At 46.7% G+C, this 26,267-nt stretch overlaps 1 protein-coding gene across 1 annotated transcript in view; it reads right to left on the reverse strand.

The window, feature by feature from the left end:
* ACSL6 (acyl-CoA synthetase long chain family member 6) overlaps positions 1-26,267 on the reverse strand; it is a 44,081-nt gene that overhangs the window by 11,822 nt on the left and 5,992 nt on the right. The window contains exons 2-11 of the mRNA XM_080353426.1: positions 15,050-15,270; positions 13,781-13,895; positions 11,996-12,060; positions 11,783-11,884; positions 11,539-11,638; positions 10,829-11,007; positions 10,255-10,287; positions 9,219-9,270; positions 4,027-4,100; positions 968-1,045 (exon numbers count right to left, since the gene is read on the reverse strand). Of these exons, the coding sequence (XP_080209552.1) occupies positions 968-1,045; positions 4,027-4,100; positions 9,219-9,270; positions 10,255-10,287; positions 10,829-11,007; positions 11,539-11,638; positions 11,783-11,884; positions 11,996-12,060; positions 13,781-13,895; positions 15,050-15,270 (1,019 nt within the window). The remainder of the gene's footprint in view (positions 1-967; positions 1,046-4,026; positions 4,101-9,218; positions 9,271-10,254; positions 10,288-10,828; positions 11,008-11,538; positions 11,639-11,782; positions 11,885-11,995; positions 12,061-13,780; positions 13,896-15,049; positions 15,271-26,267) is intronic.

The raw sequence follows: 26,267 nt of genomic DNA on the forward strand, positions 1-26,267 counted from the left end.
GCAAATTTTTTAACAGGGCAGAATATATTATTTCTGGCACGGATGTTACTCAGAAGCTGGAGGCTTATATTCGGATGCTTGTCTGACTCAAAAAGTATGCTTTCAGCCCCAAACAGAAAGTACTAAGCTGCTATTGAATCCACATCCAGTCTTCACATATGGGAACAGTTTTTAGCTCGCAGCTTCTTAGGCCACGAGAACCGATGTGCTCGTCTCATCTGACTTACCCAACACCCCAACTGCAGCACAAATTATCAGCTCTCTCTTCAGAAAAGAGGAGCGAAAAGTCAGTTGTGTGGGCTGGCTTGAGTCAGAGCTCCTATTTGCCCCTGTTTCCAGGGAACGCAGGCTTCTAGTTCATGCCCAGCCGGGGCTGCCCTGCTGGGAGGATCACGTGTGTCACACCACCATCGTAGTTTCCTCTTTTCCGAGCTTTTTGCAGATCTGGTTGTTTATGCAATAAAAATAGCTGATGTAGAAAACTGCACAGAATTCTTTTTACTCCTATGACACCTCAGTCCTAGAGTACTTTGAAAAGCTGCCCCCAAACTTGTGCGGGCAGCAGTTTCTGCTCATTTGCGAAGGGCTGTTTTCCAGTCTCGGAGGCACTGGTGTAAACTGGAGAGCTTGGAAGCTCCCCTGGAACGGCTCAGGACTCAAGGCCATGTCACCGAGAGCAGAGGCTGGGCACTGGGGTCACGCACATGGCACTTCTGGAGTACAAGCTTTTTTAGCGCTCCAAGATATCTCTGTTTGTTTTTAGTATTTTATTTGTTTTATTTATTTTTGGGGGCGTGGAAACAAATGATTTCCACTGACACTAGGACCTTACCTGTACCATTCTCTCAAACATGTGTGCTAAAGGCAAATAGGAAATGTGTACATCCTCACAAGTAGGAGACCACTGACTCTGGAAGAAAACACAAGGAGCCCCACGAGGCCTCGTCAGTTCGGGCAGGTTTCTTACCTGTATAATTCTTTCAAACATGTGAGCCAGAGGCAGGAAGGAGATGAGCACATCGTCCTGTCTCGGAAAGATCACTTTCTGCAGGTGAAGGGCATGGGAGACAGAAAGGAAAGAAACACTGACAGGAAGACAACAAGAAAGTCATAAAACAACAAAAAGAAAAATGGCACCAGAGGAGCAAAAGGGTAAAGATTGTCAAGAGGAAGGGAGCAGCGGACGAAGTGAAGCGTTAAGCCACAGTGTCAATGAAGCTCGGTTAGCGGGAGGAGTAAAGAGCACGGAGATGTACACAGAGGGCAATGGAGAGGTCTCTCCATGGCAGAAGGCACATCATATCCACACAGCTCACGCTGGAATCAGGGGCTCACCCTGACAGAGAACCCCATTTGTGTTCATTGCTTTCTACCAGGAGATGCTACGACCATGATTTGCACTCGCAACGGCGTGCAGACCTGCAGGATCCTGGTGCAAACCCGCAGGATCCTGGTGCAAACCCGCAGGATCCTGGTGCAAACCCGCAGGATCCTGGTGCAAACCCGCAGGATCCTGGTGCAAATCCGCAGGATCCTGGTGCAAACCCGCAGGATCCTGGTGCAAACCCGCAGGAGCCTCCTGGAAATCAGCGGGACTCTACAGATGCACCATTTTTCCACATCGCACAGAGCCCATCAGAGATCCACAGTGTTACTAGAGTCAGAGCTATAGATTTATTCTTTTCCTTAGGTTAATCATTGATTTGAATCAGAATATGTTGAAAAAAACTAATGATTTTTTTCAGCTCTAAAAATTAATGATTTCTATTAGTGTTTCTCGTAATTTCAAGTTATTAAAATGTGATCTTAAGGCAATTACCATTGCCTCACAGACAGGCGCAGTGGGAAAAAGAAGGCTGGATATATTACGCAAAAAATAAAAATGACTGAAATCTCAGCTTGGCCAAGGTTTTAGCTCTGTCTTGCAGGCTGGAATAAACAAAGGGCCTGAGAGCCTTATTCTGATCCATGTCCCCCTTTCCACCTGCATTCCCAAGGGTAAGGCTTGCCATAATATTATGGATTAGAAAAACTGAAAGCTTGATTACCCAATAACTTGCACCAAGGCCAGTGGTTAGTGGAAAATGGGTATAAAATCTATTAGCTGACAGTATTAGCAGTTTATACCCACTTTGCATCTCCACTGCTGTGACAGAATCGATAGTCCGTGACCTAGGACACGGCGGTGGATGGAGTCACAGGAGTTTCTTCCTCAGGGAATATTCTATTGGAGTTAAATCTGAGCAAGTCAGATTTGGGTGTGCCCTCCCAACCATTACCTAGTGAAGTCAAACATGATTGACGACGTGGACGTTTTGAGCATCCTGTTTCATACTATTTTATGTGTCAGCCTGAATAAAGCTATTAGGGCCTGCAGATCTGTTTATTCATTTTTTTCAAATTGGCCTTATTTTCTGCAAGCACAGTAATGTAAACCATTAGCATCACTAGCTATGCTGCTTTTTTTTTTTTTTACATTGCTTTAAGTGCCCAGACAATACATGATTTGGTTTTAAATTGGACCAAAATGATGACACTGAGTAGTATTTCACAGTTGGTTGTCCAGTTAAATGTAAAAATGAAAAAAGCTTCTTGGCATTTGAGAACAGCTCTATAGTGAAGCTCTAGGTTCACTTCAAAAAATGGTCTCTTTATAAAAATCACCGAACTGAGCAAAACTGGTACAAGAGTATGCAAACAGCAAATCTATAGTACTTCTCAGCTTTAGGTATTTTTATTTTATTAATTGATACTACTTTCAACTGTTTTGCACTTCGCTCCATTTGTTCTCTGTGGTTAGACCCTGCCCTAGTCGTGTGGGTCAGCTGTGGGCATTGACACTCTCACCAACACCGCTCTGCTCACTGAAGTTATTGAATTTACAACCGCTAACACCAGACTTACGTCTCAATCTGTTACCTTTGACATTAATTAGTCTCACTGCTGTCACTGTGGGCCAGTCCTGTAAGATGCCAAGTTCCCTCAGCTCTCTCTGTATTAGTTTTCTTCCAAAATAAATGTTCCTGCCCTTTCGAAGCTCAGACTTATCTACGCACCAGCTTTCGTTTGTGCATCTTGCTGCCTCTGAACCCAGTGACAGCTCTGTGCTGCGAAGCCCCGGGGCTGCAGCCAACTGCTGTGTTGACATTTCATCTGCAAATTACTGGACTCACAACCCTGCAAATACTTGAACACTTGAGTTCAGGGGGATTTCTCACACCACATATCAAAGTTTCTTTACAACAGTGCTCTGGAAATCTCAGAAAGTTCAAAGATTAAGGTAATAAGACTACAGTATTTTCAGCAGCAACAATAAGACCAGCACAGGTCATAAGGTAGCAAATTGTGCACCCCATGGGTACATTGCTACTTCATAGAATTGCCTGTTTACTACAAAAAAATAGAATCTTTGTATTTGTTAGGTACAAGCAGCATATAATCCTTCATAAATTGTGCTAAAGCAATTCTGCTTCCTGCGTTGTTTCTAAACACAAATTGCATGGAACGTGTTATACATGTGCTTGGCCTGTGCTATGCTTTTTAAAAAATATGTATAATGGAAACCAAGATATACTTTAATACCAATGAAATTAACCCATTTTTATAAAAATGTGTATGCTCTCATATAGACACACTTTATATGCAGAAAGCTTTCAAATAAACAAGGACATGCTGTGGGCATCCCTAGAAGTGGACCCCTGTACTCTTTTTCAAGCACCAATTGCAACTGTATAGGGCTCGTTTGCTTTCCTAATTCTTTGAAAGGAGTTAAAAGATTTACAGGAGCCACTGTTGCTTCTCAGAAGTACTTTGAGCCCTACAGAGCCAGGCAGCCAGTGCTGGAAAGGGGATTAAATGCCCTCCAGTGCTGTGAGCTCAAACTTGCTCCCATTTCCATGGATTTGGCCCTCTGAGTAAGAGAATTTTCACCTCTTGTCTGCAGGAGCACAATTCCAGCCCGTGCAGGGACAGAGCTTAACACACACGCTCTGCACAGGGCAACATTTCCTAAATCAGGGTATTCACCTCCGTCACTTTCAAAAAGCCTGAAAAATCAGCAACCACGTTCCCATGAGTCAGCATAGCACCTTTGGGGTTTCCTGAAAGAAAATAAAGAGTGATTTAGAAGATGAGCCAGCAGGTCGCTTCCAAAAGCTTTAAAACAAACAAACAAACAACAAACGGGAAGAATGCTAAAATATTCTGTTCTCTTTTTGAATTTTAAAACTGAGGTAAGGTTTGCAGTCGTTTCTGTGCAGTAACATGCAAAAGGACTTACCGCAATTCTCAAAATTTAATAAAAAGATACTGTAATCACTGTATAACACGAATATTTCTATTGGAAACTCTGAACAAGTTTCCACCAGAAATAGCCCAGCTACAATTTATGAGAGCACTTGGATGGAGCCAGTTGCTGAGCACAGCCATCACATCTGGCAGCCCTTCCCACCCTCTCCAGGTGAGATGTATTTCATATGGATTTTTACTAACAATGATCTTGAATATCAACAAACCCCATTTAAAAGGCTGGTAAACTCTTCCTTAGCCAGTGCACCGGACAACATGAACAATGCAGAAAACAGGTAGTACATTGTAAAAATTACGCTATTAGAAGACCCTACAAGAAGGCAATTAAGTCATTAATATTGTCAGCAGCAGAGCAGAGGTGTCCTGGAGACAGCACCGAACGCAGTAGGGAGCCAGCAAAGCCCCCATGTCACGTCCCAGTGCTGGGCACTGCACAGACACCTCCACACTGCTGCTATTTGCTTTTGCACCCGCTTTTCCCTTCTGAGCTGAGAATCCCCTTTTGCACCATGATACATCTTCTGCATTTCGTATCTGTTTGAACATTGAAATACAGGCTTTGTTAAGCGGTGAGTGCACAGGCTCAAACCTCTGGATGCACAAACTGGAGCCAAGGGCTCCATCTGAATTGCCCCACCTGCGGGACTGGCATGGAGGGCTCTGTGTGTCCTCCTGTCACAGCACTGTCCCTCTGCATCACCCTCAAAGGGTTTATTTCCAAAAAGAGGGTGTAGATTAGCCTGAATAGAGATTATAGAGCCAGCCCCTCTTTTTCCAGCATGATTTCAAGCAGATTGTTCCAATTCAATCACACCACTGCAGCGTAGCTCCTGCTATGCCGCACAGGAGTGGATCAGAAGAGCTTTACCTGCAGGTACCTGCGTACCCACAGCCTTGCAAAACTGTAAATCAGCCAGAATTTCATGGCCTCCTCAGGTTAGGAAGGGGAAATGGTGTTTTGTGAATCCGTTTCAGCAGAAGAAATGATGCTTAATGTTCTCAATTTCGGAGCAGTTTGCAGGCTGTGTGGCTGGCAGCCCTTCAGTGTGGGCACAGCCCGGCGCCCGGAGCTGCAGTGCTAGACCTGTGCCACGCTGCCTGCACTCACATCACATCTACTCTCTCTCTCAATTAAATAAAAGCCCAAACAAAAGTAGTAATTATTGCACACATTTATTGTACTAAAGCAGGACATTTCAAACACAATGCATTTTACAAAAAATCCATATTTGGTGTAATTCAGTCCCAAATACTTCCAGATGAACACGGTGCACAGCAGGACATTTTGGTCTCACTTGCATTTGTCCTCCTCCGAAGCTCAGAGGTGAACCTAAGGCCAACATCTTTGACAACCACATCTCCTGTCCCAACACATTGTACATACAGGCTTGTGGGCACCAGCTCAGCCAGGCAGGTTTTGTTTCGAGGCACTTATTTTCACAGCTGGGTGACACATGGATCCAGACAACTCCAAAAAACAATGTTGGTTGTAAAGACATGTCAGCGACCCAGAAATTACTCATGTTATTTTAGTTGTGTCTGGGCAAATACGTGTGCTCAGGCCCTGCAGTTCTACAAGTGGCTCTACTCCCGTCCTGTTGCACAGGTCACGGCTGGTGAAGAGGATGTGCTCTGGTGAAGAGGATGTGCTCTGTACTGGTTTGAAATCCAAAAGGGCGCCCTCCTGCTATACCAGTGGCAGATCTGGCTCCTGCACCTTGACGCAACTCTCCAAAGTTTTTTTGGAAGACTTCTTAAAGGCTTTGAGAACTCAGACTTATTTCACAGAATCACAGAATGTCAGGGATTGGAAGGGACCTCAAAAGCTCATCCAGTCCAAACCCCCTGCCGGAACAGGAATACCCAGATGAGGTTACACAGGAAGGTGTCCAGGTGGGTTTTGAATGTCTCCAGAGTAGGAGACTCCACAACCCCCCTGTGCAGCCTGGGCCAGGCTCTGCCACCCTCACTGGGAAGAAGTTTCTTCTCAAATTTAAGTGGAACCTCTTGTGTTCCAGTTTGAACCCATTACCCCTTGTCCTATCATTGGTTGTCACTGAGAAGAGCCTGGCTCCATCCTCCTGACACTCACCCTTTATGTATCTGTAAACATTAATGAGGTCACCCCTCAGTCTCCTCTTCTTCAAACTAAAGAGACCCAGCTCCCTCAGCCTTTCCTCATAAGGAGATGCTCCACGCCCTTAATCATCTTTGTTGCCATTTACTTACTCCACCTCTGATTACTTCTTCTATGGAAATTCAGGTGATTCAGTACTTCTGCTCAAACCAGCAGGCTCAGCATCCCCGGGGGTGTCGCAGCAGAGCAGCACTGTTAGAGCCAGGACAGGCTCCATTGGGAGGAATCCAGATCAAACCATGCTGCCACAGGGGAGCTGGAGCTTTTGGGACTGTAAATTTCGACCTTTAATTCTTCTGTTTTAAGAGTTAACCCAGCAGAACAGGTGACACTTGCCACAAACCCTTTCCCAGAATTATCACTTTGAGAGAAAAAGGTTGGCAGTGATACTGCGCTTCTTTTTCAAAATCAGCACCAGATCCATACTGCTGCTCTCAAGTTTGAATTTCCTTGTAAAGACACACTGTGTGAGTGTCCTGTTACAGAAATAGGCGCTCTCTGAGCCCCAGCAGTTAACAGCCCAGGTGAGGCGATTTCTCTTTATCTCAGTGCCAAGCTGGTTTGACACTTCTTCGTAAGCAACAGAAAAACTTTTTCCACGTTAATAAATGAGTCTTTCAAGTAGCAGCTCCAGCATTAACTCTGTGGTCAGATCCATCAGCGTTTTGGGATGCGCTTTCCTCCCCTGGGAGCCTCCGGCAGTGAGGGGTGAGCACTGCCAGGCTGGAGAGATGCACTGGGGAGCAATTTTTATCCAGTTGGTTACAGGTGGATCCTTGAGAAAAATGTCAGTTTGCTTCTCTGGAGTAGCCAGCATGAAAAATTGTATCCTGATGGTTTGGGGACATCTGTGGGTCTTTGGCCCATTTCTGAGTGCTCATGATTTCTTGCTACAAACAATAAAAGTTGGTGTTGCCATCTGAGCTCAGCAATCTCAAGACTCTCCCTTCAGCCTGTGGAGGCATTTAGACATCTGACCCTATCAAAGAAAAGCATACATTAAAGTCCACTTCTGTGGTTTTTTTATAAACAGCTAATTTTTTTTCCAATTCTACAAGTTCCAGGTTACCAACTCTATAGTGAAGATTTGTATCACACCATACAAAAATATTTGGAGCCCTTCAGAATTGAAAAAGAACCTTGAGAACATACCTATTGGAAGAAAATTCTAAATCTGTTCATTAAAAATATTCTGACGTGGGCTATACACAAGCCAGGCCTTTTACATCAAAACATAACACAGAAAACAGACCAGAGTGTCAATGCGAGCCCTGGAAAAGCCAGGAGCTGATGTGCAAGGTCCTCCAGCAGCAGAGGATGGGCTGGTGGCTCACAAAGCACTGCCCTGTGAGAGTTTAGTTTGCACATAACCTGCAGAATCTGAAATCTATGGTTTGGGTGGGAAAAAGAAATCACAGACTCTCAGAGCTCCCTGGTTGTTCTATTTCTGTAACTTCAGACATGTTTGTAAAAAAAATTACCAAGTCAGAAAATGGCCCATATCTGCATTTGCAAATTAAAAAAAAAAAAATAATAATAAAATCAAAACACCCTTCTGTATTCAAAATTTCTTATTTAGAAATAAATGTATTAACAAAACTGTGACTTGAAGAAATAATTGCTGCACTTTAAAATCCACACTATCGGTGGGCATGGCTCCTTTGGTTTCCCACAGTCCCCATTTGTGCCTGGCCACTTTGCACTGCACAGCCGGTGCTCGCAGCGCACACGTATCCCACATGGGGCTCCTTTGGGGAATTCCCCCCGCTGAGACACAACAGAGTCACCCAGTGCACTGCCTTGGGTAGTCTAAAGTGCACAGATCTCACAACTAAGAACGATACACAAAGCTAAAAAACCCAAAGCCTTTGAATACATTTTGAGTTTGTACTTGAAGCAGTCGCCTACCTGAGCTGCAGTACGCGTCTTCTCCAGGAGGTGGAAGATGAAGATGTCCCCATTGATCAGCCTGATGTGCAGACTAAGCAGCACAAGCAAACCTCCTCTTGGAGGGCAGCTCCGTGTCAAGCAGCATCTTCTGCTTGTGTAGGCCAAATCGAGGATGCTCTGGGGTAGGACCAAGCATTAGGCAATCCTGAGAGCATAGGTGCCTGGAACATGGTGCTTCCCTGCAGGTACGTGTAAAAGCAGCTGCCCAAGCAATCACGCCTTGTACATCTGCCTGCGTGGCTTTTTGGTAGATGCTAGGGAGGTCGAGTTCTCCAGAGCTGGAAATTCCTGCAAGCTGGATGAAAACCAGTGTATGGAGAGAGGAGGAAGTGCTGCGTCTGCTATGGACAGGCAAGGAGAATGATGCTGCTTTTCTTCAAGAAAAAGGGGCCAGTGGTACGTGAGTCCTGGCAGCACAGGCTGCCCAGGCACATCCCCAGCCTGAGGAGATGGGCGAGGTGTGAGCAAGCCAGTGTTTTGGTTTTTGGGGTTTTTTTTTTGACATTTGTAGAAGATAAAAACCAGGCAATCGAGCACTTCACAACTACACTGCAAAATGGGAAGCAGAAAAGTGGGTGGATTTCCAGACAACTGGGAAATTATACTGCCAAAGTGTACATCAGGGAGCTCAAGTGAAAAATAAATATGCCGTTATTCTTCATTTGCAATTTACAGAAATGTACACATGCTTAAATATTAAAAATGCATAGAAATCTTACTGCCATATCAGTATAACAGCAAGTTTGCACATACTGAGGTGGTATTAATAATTAATTTGATAACCTATTCTAACATTTCAAGATTAAAATGCCTGTTCTTTTACCTGTAGTGCCACTAGTAAAACAGACAATTGATAGATCTTCTGGTCGAGGAGGCTAGAAATACACAAGACAAGAAAAATCCCATCAATCAAATGGAGAAGAGTCAATGGTAGACTGTTGTCCTTGTATAAACTTAAAGATGAAACCGATTATATTTCAGCTCTGCCATAAAAAGCTTTCATTCCCCTTGGCAAATATGAAAGACCACCATAAAACCCTTTTTATCGCATTTCTTCAGTCAATGCAGAATCTATTCCTCCCTTATGTCATGCTCCAGCTGCATTAGGGGAGTGCTTTAGTGTAAGAAGACTTTGATGGAATATTTGTCTTGCAGTTAGGACTTTCAAAGACACCATCTATACCTGTAGATGTGTGTGGGAAAACTTGAGATAGTTCACTGATTTCCAGATGAATTCTAGAAATGTGTGGTTATCCATGGCAGAGGACAACTTTTCAAAGACATTGATTGCTCCCATTTCCAGCAGCATCTCTGTATTCTCAGCACAACAGCACGCGTGTGCTATTTTGGGTCACGAATGAATAAATAAGCAGCCTGAAAAAATCAGAGGCTGCTTTTGAAAGTTTTGCATGGGTATGAGCAGCCGGTGAAAAATATCAATGCAATTTTCCAAAAATACCCCAGAGAAATACTGCCAAGTAGTGTTTCTGAGCTATAGAAACCCCACCAGAAAGCCAAGGGTGCAAACACATTCCACCAGTGCTGCCTGGGTAAGGTAGTGGAATTTGTTTGGCTTAACAATTCCATTTAATTACTGTCTTTTAACATGTTCAACAAGGATGAACTATCTCAGTTAAGTGTCCCAGGCAGAGGGTATGAAGCAAATACTGCACATCTCCAGGGGATGCTGTGAATGGTCTCTGGGCTCCTCCACTGCCTCCCAAGCAGAGAGGGTCCCCAGGCATTGTCCCTATGGAGACACACATCCTTCTGCACAGAGCAAACCCTTTTGCCAGTGAAATAAGTGTAACACAGTTAGATGCAGTTATAAATGGGGAAAGCAGCACACCAACACTCACCACAGGCACATGTCGACTCTCACGGCCACAGTCCTGAAAGAGATTAAAGTAACAAGCATTATTTCCACTTTAATCCCTGCCATGTAACCCACTTGCTAATGATCTGCAAACCACTAAAGGAGAGTGTGAGCTGGAGCAGGAAAATTTGGGGCCAATGCTGAAGTCATCTTTTCTACCCAAAGTTTCTTGCACCAACTGCAAGGCCATCCTAGGATTTCAAGTAGTGCCTGGGTTGGTTAAGCTGGATCCAGGCTGTTTTGTACAAGTGTAAGGCTGTAGGTTTGCACGTAGGAGGGAAGTCTCTCGAGCAGTAACACCCCTTTCCGGGCTTAAATAGCAGTTGATATCTTAATTGAGCAGGAAGGTTTGAAATGCTGGCTCTCCTATCAATGAGGGATAACATTCAAGAGGTAACTGCACTGAGCTGTGCATCAATATTAACACCCACAAACTGCTCTTTTTATGCTCTCCAGACACTGAACCTGCCACGCAGTTCACAAGTCCCTGTATATTTTACTGTCTTTTTACAGAAATTACAAAATATACTAAAAAAAGAGAGCAAGAACAAGCTTACCTCCACCTCCTGCATGGTCTGGATGCGAACCCCACAGCGTCTCCCTCTCTCCATCAGCTCCTTCTCAAAGGGATCCATCAAGATGATGGAGCTTAGACCTGGCGTCTCTCTCCTCTCCACATGGTCGAGGAGTATTCTGGCCTTTTCAGGTTTGTCACAAATGACTGTGGAAATGTCAGCTGGAAGAAAAGCAGGAAATCAAACTGTTTACAGTAAATCTTTTTTTAATGCAATACTGGCTGCTGGCTCATAGCTAACATTGTGTCAGTTCTGCTATTCACTTCAGGCTAACATCACAAATCCCAGAATATAACATGCATTTCTCTTAAAAAATTACTGCAATTTAGGTAACTTAAACAAATGCCAAAGCTGTAGTGACATCTACAATTATTTTGGGATTCAGTTCAAAATACTAAATACAATTGCTCCACCACGTGGGCTAAAAAATCAAGGAGGCAAAATATGAAGCAGGACAGGAGTGGGTGGCCCTGGAGTAATTCCCCCACCAGAGCAGCCCCATCCACAGCCACGTACAACCGGGCACATGGGACACGCAGCAGAGCCAGCCCTGACCCAGCCTGGGGACACACACTGCCCAGAAACCTCTCTGAGTGACTTCAAGACACTCAATGAGTAAATTCACCTGTCTTTTGGAAAGCAGAAGAAAAAGAACCATTCTCAGCAACAAAACTGGTTTCTGAGAAGATTACCTGTGTTGACGATGTAACGAATGGCTCCAGGACCTAAGGTGTCGTAGAGGGGAACCACAACCATGGAGTAGGTGTAGCAAGCTAGCTCAGAAATGATCCACTGTGGGAGGACATCAAAGCATGAAGGTGAGAAGGGGGCCATGGAAGCAGATTTAGCACACTTGAAAACAAGCTTCAAGTATAAAGCAATCTCACAAGTCAGGAACATTATTAAAACAGCATCAAGTTGAACTTAAAATCTCACCTCCGGACGGTTTTGAGCAAAGACTCCAATGAACTGCTTTGTGGACGGCTTGCAGCCCTGCTGAAGCAGCCCTGAACCCAGAGCTTCTGCTCTTTCAGTCACCTGGAATTTGCAAAGGAAAAAAACACATTTAAAACAAAGGAATACAAGCACTACTAAACTAAACAAGTCTTAGCTTAACACCCTCATCTTCTGTCATCATTTCCAGCTCACCTCCTTGTAGGACAACCACTGGTAGGGCTGCTTGGGCTTCCGGAAGCCCAGGCAGGGGCCGTTTTCTGGAAGACACAAGCAGAGAGGATGGAGTTATGGGGGCAGTGCTAGGAGTTGATACGCGGTACCACACTGTGGGGATGCAGCAGAGCCCTCCCAGAGTCCCCGTTATTCTCAGGGCCGGCTCTTGCTCCCGAGGCAGAGCTCGCAGCAAGCCTTATCCAATTAAACACACAGCTAACGAGAGACTGGCTGCTGGGATCTCCCCAATAGTCACATCCATCCTCCTCCCTGAGTTGCAGAGGAGACAGCAGCAGTTTGCCCCAGAACAGCCTCATTAAAAGACATTTCTCCAAAGACAGCGTGAGCATCAGTGTCTGGTGAGGGCTTTCATCCCAAACAGCAGCTCCTGCTGCTTCCGCTGCCTTTTGAGTTACACACTTCAAAGTGAAAACTGGGGTTCTACAATTCTATGATTTTTAGCACAACCTACTCTGGAGGAGAGTAAGACAATATGCAGCACTACATGACAGGAGGAATATTTGAAAAGTTTAATTAATTTGCTAACCGTACTTACCTGCACAAGATCCATCCCTCCATGCACCTACCGAGTTATTTATTTACCCCTGTCCTGCAGGGTGGAATATTTGCAATTGCACTGAGGCTTCTGGAGGTAACAAAAATAATAACCTGACAATGAAATTGTGTTCAATGAGGCGAGATGGTGTAAGCAGCAGACACAGGAACAGCTATGATAGAATAGCTAAGAGCCATCATGGCATTTTGGAGTGGGAAATGATGTCTCACAAGCCTGTGAGAGCTCTTTGATGGTACCATCAATCACGGGGTAAGGGTGATGGACTGATACACCACACTCAGCTTTCCTAAGAGCTTTTGGCAGAGTCCTTTACCCTGCATGTTGTGGAATAAAAGGTAAGCTGGCTGAGTAACTGATGAAAAGGCAGTAACAAGCAGAAATAAGTATCAGCATTTGCAATGAAGGATGAGCTATTTTGCATTCTACAGATCTATGCCCAACCAACCCCTTTTAATGTATTCATAAATGTTCTGGAAATGAATAATGTGTGATGAGCTTTACTGATGCTGCAAAATTCAGGCTGTTGAGCTGTCTGCCAGTGGCTGCAAAAAGATCTTGTGGTACCAAGAAACTGTGCAGTAAATCTCAATGACATTAAGGGCAAAATAATGCACATTGCAAATAATAACCCTAATTAAATCCCCATGCTCTGAAAGCGGCATCCACAATACCACAGGCAGCGCAGGCTGCAGCACCCACCGGGTCCCTTGCTGGCCTCCTCCTCCCTTGGCCTCCACTCCTTGGACCTCCCGCTCTCTCGATCTCACACTTTCCCAGCCTCTCACTATTTAAGCCTCCACCTCCGGGTCACCCTTCACTTTTTTTCCCACTCTACTGGCCTCCACTCCATGGGTCTCCCATTCTTTGAGATGTCCCCTTGCTGGGTCTTCCACTCTGCAGTCCCCTCAATCGCTTCCATTCTCCCACACCTTTCCAGCACCTCCACTCTTTGTGCTGCCATGCTCATTTGATGTTCTACACTTTTGTGGATTCCCACTCTCCTTTGGCCTTTGAGTCTGAATGGGCCTCTACATCATTTGAGCCTCCCAAACTTTTATGGGCTCCCACGTTCTTTCAGCCTCTACACTCTCTGAGCTTGCTAAGCCTTTGAGCCTCCCACACTGCCTGGGTTTCTACATCATCTGGTCCTCCACTTCTCCCAGGTCGCCTTGTCACGGTGCTCTCACCAGAGATGCTGAATCCCCTTCTGAAGACCTCATACATGGTCCTGGCATCATCGTAGTAGTGTGTCAGCAGCTGTGGGTTGTCCCCAATCACAGACCGGCGTGCCCCAGCCTGGCCCTGTGCAACACAACATCACACAATGTGACACAGTTATCAGCACCATCCAATGGGCAGGAGATGGGGACACTCCGAACCATTAAGCAGCAGGTTCCCCAAATGCTGGAGAAGACTCTGCAGCTGCCAGTGTGTTCCTGCCCCAACACCCAAAGGGACAGGAGAGGTGGGACATCCACCTCAGCAACCCAGTAACGTGGAGCACCACCTGCCCAGAGAGCAGCACTTGACCCGGCTCATTGACATAGGAGATGGTTGATGTCGCCCAAGTTGATTTGAGGAGAAACTATAAACCTGTAAGTCATGGAGTGGGCATGTGTAGGGGGAAGACAGGCTGCTTTGGGCTCCATGGGCACCTTCTCAAGGACATCTAGACCAACGCGAAGGACAGACTGAAGCAGAGGCCAGACTCCAGAGTCCAGTGCCTGGGCTCAGCAGGGCTGTCTTAGGGGTGGGCAAGGGGAGGCAGTCTCACTAAAGCCCCAAGCACACAGGAAAACTGCCTTGGAAAATGTAAATTCCCCCCAGCCTTTTAAAAAGTTGTTGGAATTAAAGGCAATAAAGTTTTAGATGGCACATCACAGAAAGCTTTAAATTCTCATTGCACTTTCAGGTATTAATTTAAGTGGAAACAATTTTCAGAAATATTTCTGCTCTTTAAAATGGAACAGCTTCGTTAAACTTTAAAACCTTTTCCAAGCATGAAAACTGATAACTCCTGAGCCTCTAAGCATGGATTTAGGTCTACTTTTTCTTATTATTACAGAGTTTGCAGCAGCAAACTCAGTGATGGGCATACACAAGAAGTGCCAGATGATTTGACCTTAGCAGCTGGTGCCCTTAAGTGGTTTCTCCCACACAACGGCAGCTCCTGTAATTTTTGGTCATGAATGGTTAAGCTAAACTAAGACCAAAATGTTACTGAAAATCTAAGAGAATAAATGAATGGGCTATATTCTAGTTCTCTACTTTACAGAAAACACTGAATTTAAGGAATGAGGTGATCCAAGGCACAGAACATTACATGGCTGAATTCAGGATGAGTCTGGAGAACCCTCAAAACACACAAAAGCACCACCTGGCATCCCCTGCTGTCATTCCCGACAAACAACCCGCAGGTAAAAGCCAGCCTTCCTCCCGGAGTGCCCCGGCCTCACCTCCACCTCCTCCGACTGCATCCGCAGGTCGCAGGGCGGCTTCACGGCCCGGGGCCGGCTGGCGAACCAGTAAGCGACGACAGCGGCGAAGGCACCGATGCCCACCAGTGCCGTGGCCGGCAGGTTGCGGAAAAACTGGCTGAGGTCATCGAACTCGGGGAGCCGCAGGCTCCGCAGGATTTCCTGAGCCTGCATCTTCTCCACGAGCGAAATGGCAAACTCTGCAAGAGGCAGAAGGACGCGGTCAGGTCACGGGCAGCATGGGGCTCTGTGCAGCTCAGGAAGGGGAGAACGTGCTTTCCCTTGTCAGCCATTGCAAACACGCTGCTTTGCCGACCCACGGGGCTGCCAGCCAACAACAGCCTTAACTTGAGAAGAACAGCATCTATGGAAAAGATATGAGAATGGAGGAAACATCCCTGCAAGGGTGAGCGGGAGCAGACAGCTCACTCCTAAAGGACAACCGAGTACACACGTACATGAGGCAATGCAGCTGCAGTTATCTGTAGCAGACAGATGCTGTGACAAGCTCTGGGATTCAGCTACAACTGTACCCTCAGGGCTGTCAGGAGGTTGCGCTGCCTTCCCCGGGTGGGACCAGGACTGTGTGACAGACACAGCCCCCAGCAGGAACAGGTAGCAAGGCAAGATGGGCAGCAGGGCAGGGACAGGGACAGGCAACATGGTGCCAGCTCCGGCCACAAGCCCTCAGCTCACGTGGAGCAGGGCAAAGCCCGCATGCCTCTGTGTGCTTAAAAATGTGCAGACATGCTCCAAAACAGCACTTTCTGCCAGCTTTGCATTTCCAGCTTTGAGTTCCTTATTATTTACATCAGGGTAAATTATAGGTGACTTAAGCCAAGGAAAGTTTCATTTTATTACTTAAATGTTTCCTGGAAGAAGCACGAAGGGAGTGCAGAGCAGGGATAAGGGAGTGCCAGGGTATCAGGCTGGGACCAGGCCACCACAGGGTCCCCACCCTGCAGCCCCACCAGACACGATGCCTTCGGGTGCTTGGCGGGGCAACGGGTGGCTCCTGGAGGGAGAAATGCCAGGGCATTCCCCGCCGGGCAGTCCCTCAGGGTGCAGTCCTGGCATGGGAAATGAAAAGCTAGAGCCTTGGCTCCTGGCAGGACACAGTGAGGGTGCTGGGGATCCCCCAGCCCCTGCACAGCTCCAACGGTACTGAAACTAAAAACAAAGGAAAAGCCTTCTCTCCGTCTCTGTAAAGAGGGCTGTGCATGGAGGAGACAGGCAAGTGGACAAGTTTTATGACACAGGATGGTAACACTCCCCCATCCCCAGCTCATTCCCTTTACACTTGCCAGCATCTCATTGCTGTGAGCACGGAGGGGGCGGCTCTTGCTTGTGCCAGGCTCACCAGTGAGAGCTCCTCACTGGGAAAGCTGAGGGCACGCAGCTGAGGGTGTGCATTTCCAAGCACAGCCACTGTACTTTGCCTTAATTTTCTCTTTTACATATACAGAAACACTCACTGAAGAGAGGAGCTGGGCACCTGGCTCACTGCTCCCGGGGTGCGAGGTGAGGCTGTCCTCAGGGGACTTGTGTTTGGGTGTAGAGTACACAAGAAGTATTTTAAATAACTGGTACTTACAGTAATATGGCCCAGTATTGACTCCCTGCCAGGGAGTCTCCAATAAGGACCAGCCTTGCAAGGGACCATCCGAGCAGACACTGCAGAGAGGGGTTCCAAACAGTTCAGGTTTCCCGTTAAGCCCCACAGCTCTATTTATGACGTTACCAGCAGTCAAGATCTTACAGAAAAAGCTTTTCTGCTGCAGGAGCCCAGGCTGCCCCTTTCCTCCTGCCCTCTGGCCTCGCTCCAACTTGTGCAGCTCCTGAGTGATCAATGCAGGGGCTTTGCTCCCATGGTGGGGCCAGGATTCCTGCACAATGGCACCACTGACGTTACCACAAACCAGCTTTTTTCCTCCTGGGAACAGTGTCTGGGTTATGGTGAAGGTCACAACTATGCTCTCTCAGCCTTTTCCCGTATTTGTGCCAAGCGAGCTCTGGAGGCCGGCGCAGGCCAGGCTGCAGGCAGATGGACACCCCTTGCACAGAGCTCCAGAGGAGGTTTTTAAGTTTGCATGAGGAAAAAGCACAGTGAAGAGTTAACCTCAACCCTTGTGGGGCTACACTGTGGTGGGAGGCAACAAGAAGCGGTGGCAGTGCCACAGAGCCCACATTCAGGGCCATCTCACTTGGGTGGGCTCTAGCCCAGTCAACCCTTGGGCGAGATTCTGCACCCTGGTGCCAGCCCAACATCCCACATCCACTGCTGCACCCTGGTGCCAGCCCAGCATCCCACATCCACCGCTGCATCCACCCCAGTGCCAGCCCAACATCCCACATCCACTGCTGCACCCTGGTGCCAGCCCAGCATCCCACATCCACCGCTGCACCCCGGTGCCAGCCCAGCATCCCACATCCACCGCTGCATCCTGCATCCACCACTGCATCCCAGCATCCCTCATCCACCGCTGCACCCCAGTGCCAGCCCAGCATCCCGCATCCACCGCTGCATCCTGCATCCACCGCTGCATCCCAGCATCCCTCATCCACCGCTGCACCCCAGTGCCAGCCCAGCATCCCGCATGCACCGCTGCACCCCGGTGCCAGCCCAGCATCCCGCATCCACCGCTGCACCCCGGTGCCAGCCCAGCATCCCGCATCCAACGCTGCACCCTGGTGCCAGCCCAGCATCCCGCATCCACCGCTGCATCCTGCATCCACCGCTGCATCCCAGCATCCCTCATCCACCGCTGCACCCCAGTGCCAGCCCAGCATCCCGCATGCACCGCTGCACCCCGGTGCCAGCCCAGCATCCCGCATCCACCGCTGCACCCCGGTGCCAGCCCAGCATCCCGCATCCAACGCTGCACCCTGGTGCCAGCCCAGCATCCCGCATCCACCGCTGCACCCCAGCATCCCGCATCCACCGCTGCACCCCAGTGCCAGCCCAGCATCCTGCACCCACTTCTGCTCCCCAAGGGCTCCTGACTACAAACCCTCTGGGAACCCAGCCAGCCCCCCCGAGAGTGGTTGTGATGATCCCAGCAAATAGAACAGCATACAGATGTTGTTACCAGGCAATATCGACCTGTGGAGTAATTGTCTCCTGAATTTTGAGCATTTTTCCAGAAATGTGCTTGTATAATAAAATATTAACTACATGGCTGCAATGATATTAGGATGAACTGAGACAGAGCACCACTCTCTCCCCTCAATATTTCGCATCATCAGGCTATGAAAAGCAGCTTGCCAAACACGCTTTTACTAGTAAACTACAAAAAGTGAGAGAGCTCAGCAAGGGAGCTATTCACTTACTCATGAATTAGCTATTTGTGCAAAAGCATTTCAGCCAGTCCCACTTAAAACTGCTCCCGGAAACACAGCCTGTCCCACCAAAGGCAGCCGCCCAATTTGCCACGGTTGCTGGTTACACTGAAATCTTGAGAATAACTCCCTGGACATCAATCAGCCTGTAAGCACTGGATTGTATCCACCTGTGCAGCCAAGCTGAAAGCAGGAAGTGTTGGATGCCAGCCCCTACATAATATGGGAATAAAACTATTTCTGTTATCATACAGATAATGAAGAACATGTGATTACACCTTTACTGACTTTTCATCAATTATCATTTAGGTCAGTACCTGGGATTTTGAAAGAATTTGCCCCAGAGGCATCAAAAGCGCACTTTCAATCTGCCAAAAAAAAAGGTATGATGCCTTAATATAGAATTAAGAATAATTTATAATTGCTGGGAGGTATTTGGCTTGAGCAAAGTAATGCACACTGTGCTTCTTGAGTTTGCATGAAACATATTCCCCTTATTTGGGTCGTGGCAGGGACACCATGGACCATCAAGTGCCATGAACTCTTGGCAGCATCTGCCTCTGTGGTGTGGTAGAACATGCTGCAGCAGCCAAAGGTACAGGGAAGACCTACAAGGAAACTGTTTAAATTGTACTCATTCCATCCATCCCCAGGAGAAAAACCAGAACATTCATCTCAGTCAAATGCTCATGGTATATTTATTATTTCTAACCACTTGTACCGCATTCTATTAAATTCCCACTTGGGACATAATTTCACACCAATCTGAAGTTTTTGTTGTGCAGCACATTCTATCCCTGGAACAGGTGGTGGAATCCCTCGTTCATAACCACATCAGCTGGATTAAATGCATATGACTGGAAAATAAAAATTCACTTTTCCCTACTCAAGGGAAGCTGCTGGCCCAGGGGAGCCAGCACATTTCTATGGTGAACTTCGAGATTCCTGTGATAATGAAGTCTGCAAGGATTTTTAGATACTTTATGATTCAACTGAAAAAAAAACCAACCAACCAACAACACAAAAAAAGAACAACAACAGTAAAGCCAAAACACACACCAAAAAAACCCCCATGTAAGTACTTCTTGTTAATGACTCATTTTAAATACACTGCAGGTCACCTCAGAGAACGGCACAGTGATGGAAATGTCAGCAATGGGAAATAGTGTCTGAAAATACACTTGAAAGCAGAAGTCTCTTTAGTTTTCTGCCCAAATGCAGCGACAAGTGTGCTGGGATCCCTGGCAGAGCTAAGTGTTAGTGGTAAGGAGAAGGTTCGCAAACTCATCTGCTTATATTTTCCCACTTTCACTTATAATCTAAGTTCAATGAAGACTAAACACATACATGAAGAAACAAATCCTGCTCTCAGGAGTGAACTTACCCATTTAAGGGAAGTTCTCAGCGCCTTTGAATCCTCTCATTCTACCTGAGACCTGTAACTTCAGTCACTGGCACGTTTGTGATCACATTGGACTTCTGCACTACAAAGCTCATGGGGCTTGGCTTTCGAAACTCTTAATCTTGATTTTGCATCCCAAAGGAATTTGTGATGAGCCTGTACTTGATCTGTTTGGGGCAGCAAACCTGCCCTGGGAAGGTGGCCAGGAAAGGGCCCAGGTGTGTTTGGGAGGAGCAGTGTGGTCCAGAGAGAGGAGAAACAGAGGAACACTCCAAGTCCCCAACGCCTCAGCACCCTCCCAGCCCAGGGATGCTGCTTCTCCCCCTTCTGCAGAAACAGCCCGAGGCTGCCCAGATCACAGCCTGCTCTGAGGATGATCAGGAAAAATAAATATCAATAATATTTTTTTTAAAAAGCCACCATGTTTGGGCTGTGCTTCCTATCAGCAAGGCAGCATCGCACCCCAGATGTCTGTCTGTCATCTCAGTCTCAGCAGCAGGACACCCTCCACACCCCATCTCCAGCAGTCTTGCTCCATTTCGGTTACCTGCAGTGAACTCACTGCCCCGCTCCCCATGAGCGAGCGGAGCACCATGGCTGTGTGCGTGGCATGTGGAAGCACCGATGTTTCCATTACTTCACGTTACCACTGGAATTCTGAACTATTTCCATAGCAGACAAATAGAAACAAATATGCAAGGTGGATGCAGAAGAAAGTGGTTCAGAGAAAGGAAAAGGTGCCGGTTGATTGCTGGGAGGGAACAGCCACTGCAAGAGTCTGGAGCTGCCCAAGTTGTGTGGCACACCTGAAACCCCAAAAAACCCAGGTCTGGGGTGAAAAAGGCTTCTGCAGTCAGTGTTTGGGTAGGTAGGAGCGACACTGGGCTTTGAACCACTTACCAGCCTTTGTTAACAGGCCATCACCACAGGGACAACGCTTATTTATTTATGTATTTATTTATTTTAGATACAAATGGCACTATTATGCAATTTGGTTTTCATCTGGTCCTGTTGGAAGTGATTCTGTAACTCCACTGCAATCAATGGAGTTTTAGTGACAATAGCCAGTGTGGGAACAGCCTCAAACTACTGGTGTATGCATAATGCAATTAACATTTTACCCGTCCGTGCAATCACATCCTTCCTGCCATTACATCAGCACCCGGGCGCCTGCTTGGGAAGGAGAACTCCTTTTGAGACGCCTTTATCCTCCTGCCCACCGTGTATTCACAGCAGGGTAGGGAAGAGGCGGATGATTTATTTTAGGCTGGAAAATGGGCAAAATGTCTAAATACTATCCCCATAGTCAAGCACAAAACAAGGCTATTTACATTTCGCTTTATAGCACTAAACCAAAATCAAATAAACAGCTTGTCGGTCTGTCTGAGTGAATTAACTATTTGAGGTGGCTGCAGACCGCTGTAGTCATTAACACTTGAAAGAATGAATCCTGCCAGCAATTGCTAACCTAAAGATATGTAAATCCTTTCAGTTTTAGGTCAGTCTGCTACTCGAACAAGGTAACAGTGGCTTGCAAAACACCTGATCACAAACTAGAGACTACTGACCTTGCCGCTTTAGACATTTTGAAACTCCTAGTCGAGGAGTTTCTCAAGACTGTAGGATAAAGTGTCCTTTAGCTGAATGTTGCTCATTATACGCTAAAATGGTTATGTAACCAGTATGCAAATGTGTAACCAATTGGCTCTTTAGGTCTGCCCTGAGCAGTGGTAAGATTTTGTATATCATGGCTACTACTTTTCTTTCTGGTATGTTGGCTTTATTCCAGCACCCAGACTTGCACAACTCTGTAGCAAAAAATTTGTCATCTCTGTGTGCTGCGATTTTTGCACACCGGGTGACAGTACCCCATTTTTTGGGACAACACCACAGCTCCAAGCCCACGGACCCACAACCACCCCATGGGAGCTGCAGAGAGCGGAACATCCCCGCCAGCCAGTGCTCACCATCAGCCCGTGTCCTTGGCTACGGCACCGGCTGCGCACTCATTTCACTGAGGAAATGGAATGTACAGGATCTAAGACATCTCAATCCAGAGAGGCAGATTTAGAGGGATTTCGCTCAAGTGAAACAGTAGTTTTTTTGAATTCTGAAAGCTCTGTTTTCTCACATCCAGCTCCGCAGACCCCGGGCTCTGAGATTTGTAGCTGCTTTCCTGAAACGGGGTCAGCGGCAGAAGATTTGCACAAGGAAGCACCCAGCAAAGTTTGGCCTGTTCTCCTTGACCTTCCCCTGCAGAAGAGAAACACGCTCATTGTACTCTGTACACAAGGTTCAGGGGGTTCTCAGATGGCGATTCAAATAATCTTGTGACTATGTCGCCACGCATGGGTCTCCATTTACAGAGGGTAAGGGAGCATCAGAATTCCCAGGGACACACAAACTGGCAGGTGTTAGCTGACTGCATCATTGGAACCCATTTTCTAATTTTAACAAAAGCTATTGCAACGATTAACATGTTTCTGGAAACACGTGCAGAGGCTGCTGTAACCACACAGGCAAAGGGCATTTGGGGATTCTGCATATTGTTTGCAGACTACAGGTTTTTGTTTTGGTTTGGTTTATGTTTGTTTGGTTTGGTTTTTTTCTCTCTCTTTTTAAAAAAAACTTTTCCCAAGCAATTCTGGGAGGAGCTGCTGTCATTAGATGCTGCTCAGGTACCACTGACTTCCTCCAGCTTAGCCAAGGCAGCAGCTCTTAGGACACCACAAGCTCTGAATTCATAATCACCTCTGTAATTAAAACCAGAGGCGATACCAAGCCAGCCTCTGCCATGCACCTCCGCAAATGTTGCTTGTACAGGCACAGATGATGAGTTGGATGAACCTTCAGTTCCCGGTTTAAGGCCCATCTGGGTTGTGGTCAGGCTCTGCTGAGGGGTAGGGACACTGGCTTGTCTGGAACAGACTAATGAGTGATCTAATGAGATCCCCAACCACAAAAACTGAAGTCCACCTTTGTTGTGCTTCAGCCACAAATGCAACACCCAGTTTATTCTGAACCTGCAGATTTTCTTTCATTTGTTTCAATTAAAGAGGAGAAACTACGGGAAGTTCAAGGTACTTGGCCACCTTTCTATTTTCAGCTAGTTTAAGATTAGGTCAATTCTATTCTCTGTTTTTATAGTTTTACGCTACAGTGTTTATGGAAATGGTAATGCCACACTTCATAGCAGGCACAAAGCTTGAACAGTGTTAAACACAGAGAGAAAATGCCATTATATAGTTATTGATCATCACAGATAGCTACTGACAACCTTACAGAGGGGTTACACTGCCAAGAGACAGGAGGCCAGACAGCCTGTGAGCCTGACAAACTACTGCAGAGAGAATACAGACAGTGATAAACATAAAGGGGAAAATACGAGCTGCAAAAGTATCTGAAACTGAAAGTATCAGGGTGCAAAAATACAGTAAACAGCCCCAAAATGAAGCAGAAATCCAGTGATACTTGGCTCAAATGCTACTGCAGGACTCCCGTCCACTTGCAGCCTATACAGGTCATTGTGGTATAAACAGGTCTCCACAGTGACCCAAAATATGACATTTCTCGGCTGCACCCCTGTGCCAGCAGCTCAGGCACCAGCAATGCCCAGCCCTGCCCCGTCTCACCCTTCCTCAGGTGTGCACGCAGGGACCCCTGTGCTCTGCGAGGGTTCATCAGCTGTAACTACTCAGGATTCAGCAATTATTGGGATTATCGGCCAAGCTGAGGCTAATACTATTTAAAATTTTCTTAAACTTCACCTGCTTTTGCTCCTGTAAATGAGATGTTTCACTATATGTCCTTCCCCATTTAATGCCTCTCACCTTCAGTCAGATCACACTGAAGCAGCTTCCATGTCACGTATCACTGCTTTGATTTTTGGGTCAGTATATTTTCGTCAAAACTGGTTTCCATTAAAAACAAACAAACAAACAAACAAACCACAAACAAGCAAACCAAACAAAAAAGCACCCTACCCACCAAAACCAGAAAAAACACTCTTGCAGGTACTTAATTTTACTCACTGTGAGTGAAATGACTCCCAAGTGCAACAATATATAAACCACAATTACTGTGATTCTTTGCAGAGTCAAATCATAATGGTATATTTAACTTAAGAATCAAAGCAAAGACATTAGTCTTCATTGACTATGGTTCCACTATAACTTAGTGAGTCATAACTTGGGGGAGGGGATAAACACACCAGTTTAGAGATAAAAATTGCATTTTTTGGATTATCATGCTGGGACTCAGACAACGTAAGAAGGTGTGCGAGGCGATGGATGCAGAATATGGTTTTGTGCTTGGACATCTGTTTGCATGGATAGCGAACAAGGGAGGAAAGGCACACAATGCCTGCCAGGCTGCAGCACCCCTCCAAGGAGCAGATAGTGGAGAAGCACCTGGCGAGTAAGAAATGTAATAAAAGCAAGTTATGATTTTTATATTTTATTTTTACTAATGAAAAACATCCTTCTTCCTGTTCCTTTGGGAATCAGACTAGTCCAATCTGTTAAACTGGCTGTTTGCCAACAAGGCTATTAAAGAATAAGGTTTCAATGGTGCATAAGCCTCTTTATCTCAAATTGCTTTCGTGCCAATGGAGCTGGCTGGGGGCTCAGTGGACCCCAAACTGGGGGTCTGGGTTGTGGGAAGCAGACCTAGGGCTGTGGCAAGGCCATCAGGGACCACCCCTGTCCCACTCGCTCCCCCGTGCTGTCCCTTCCTGGTCAGCACGGCAGAGTTATCTGCCCTGGAAAAAGGCTTTACATCGCGTCAAACCGCTTGATCTGCTGGGGAGGAATAAAGCAAATAAAGTTCACAGTGAGGAAGCCGGCAACGCTTTTGCATGACCTCTGGTTACTGCATGGAGAGGACAGGGATGAATGAAAGGGGTTCAGCGCATGGTTGAGTTGGGGCATAAATTTGGCCTGGTAATCTAAGAGGGATTTTTATTTTTGTTTTAGGAGAATCAGGCAGAAAAATGCCCAATGCAGAAAAATTGCCTCAGAAGAGGCTATGAAAAGATTTGGTATCATTATATATACATATACACACATACAATTATATATACATTCATATGTGGATGTATACGCTTGTATGTGCATGTGCACATATATATATATATATATAAAAAGAACATCTGTATACATATATTCCCCCCACTCTGGGTGACTGATGATTAACGCTTGTGCCAGTACCATTATTGCAGAGACATCTCACACTCCCCAAAAACCTCCTTCTCACCAAGTATCTGGAGTGTGGACAACACAGGCTCAGCCCCACCCCTGCCCCACACAGAGCTCAGTGCTGGGACCCCACTGACCCCTCGCCACCCCAACAGCAAAGGCAAGATGCAGACAAAGGATGGGAATCTCCAAGCAACCCGGAGAAATGGCTTTGGCCTCTGCTCCAGGCCCTGCCGAGAAATGCATTTGCAAGACATAAGATCTTTGCAAGCATCCACTAAAAAGGGAAGAATGCTAACAAGGAGCTCAGTGTCCTGAAAGTCCAATTTTAACAGCAAGCGCAGAGTAATCGCACATAAACAGAAGTATTTAAAGTATCTAAAATATCCACAGCGTATCAGCCCTTTGCCAAGAGAAATTATTCAATAAATAATTCAGCGGCTGCGTGGAGATCTTACTTTATATGCTTCTAATGTTTCAGAGAGCAAAATCCACCGCCTGCACTTGGAGCCACGCAGGGGCCACACCGCCAGCTCATCCTCATCTCCCTGCACCAGGTCCACCCACTCAGCCCACAGAAGCCTTCATCCTCTGGTCCCACACCTCCCGCACGCTCAGGCACAGCTCGCACATGTGAACCAACCTAAAAATACCTTCCACAGCCCTGAGCAGCTCAGCACAGCAGTACTCTGAAGCCACCGTGATTCATGCATACAGGAAAGCTGAGACTGAGATCTTGGTCCAGATCTGCCGCTCATCTGGATAACAAACCTCTAGGAAGCCTGTGTAAGTATTTTAACTTTCCTACCAGAAAGGAAAAACCGAACAGCTCAGAACTCAGTTCTCTCTGAAGTCTATCAATTGCCTAAGGCATGGTGACGAAAAAGCTCCTCTAACTGCTGAAATGTCCTTAAAATGTTACCCAGCACCCGCATGTGATAAACCAGAGTCACAAGGTTCCATTGACCAGGCTGGAAATCTCAGCCTGTGGTTGCAGAGGATCAAGTTCAGATGGCAAAACCTACCTGGGCTATTTCTGCACCCACTGTCGCCCTCATCACGCTCATCTCGCCACTCTCATGCCAGCATGGCTGCTGCGTGCTCAGGCAACTCCTCCATGCTAAAATGTGACCCCGTCAGAAGAAAAAGCTGACTCCCAAAGCTGTGTGGTTTTCTGGCTCGTTGTTGTTCTGACTGCAGCTGCAGGACTGCTGGCACAGCTAGGACAAATCCAGCTCAGGGACTGCAAAGTTTCACCTGG

The sequence above is a fragment of the Nesoenas mayeri genome (genome assembly GCF_963082525.1).
Source record: "Nesoenas mayeri genome assembly, chromosome: 14".
In the NCBI taxonomy this organism is placed as follows: Eukaryota; Metazoa; Chordata; class Aves; order Columbiformes; family Columbidae; genus Nesoenas; species Nesoenas mayeri.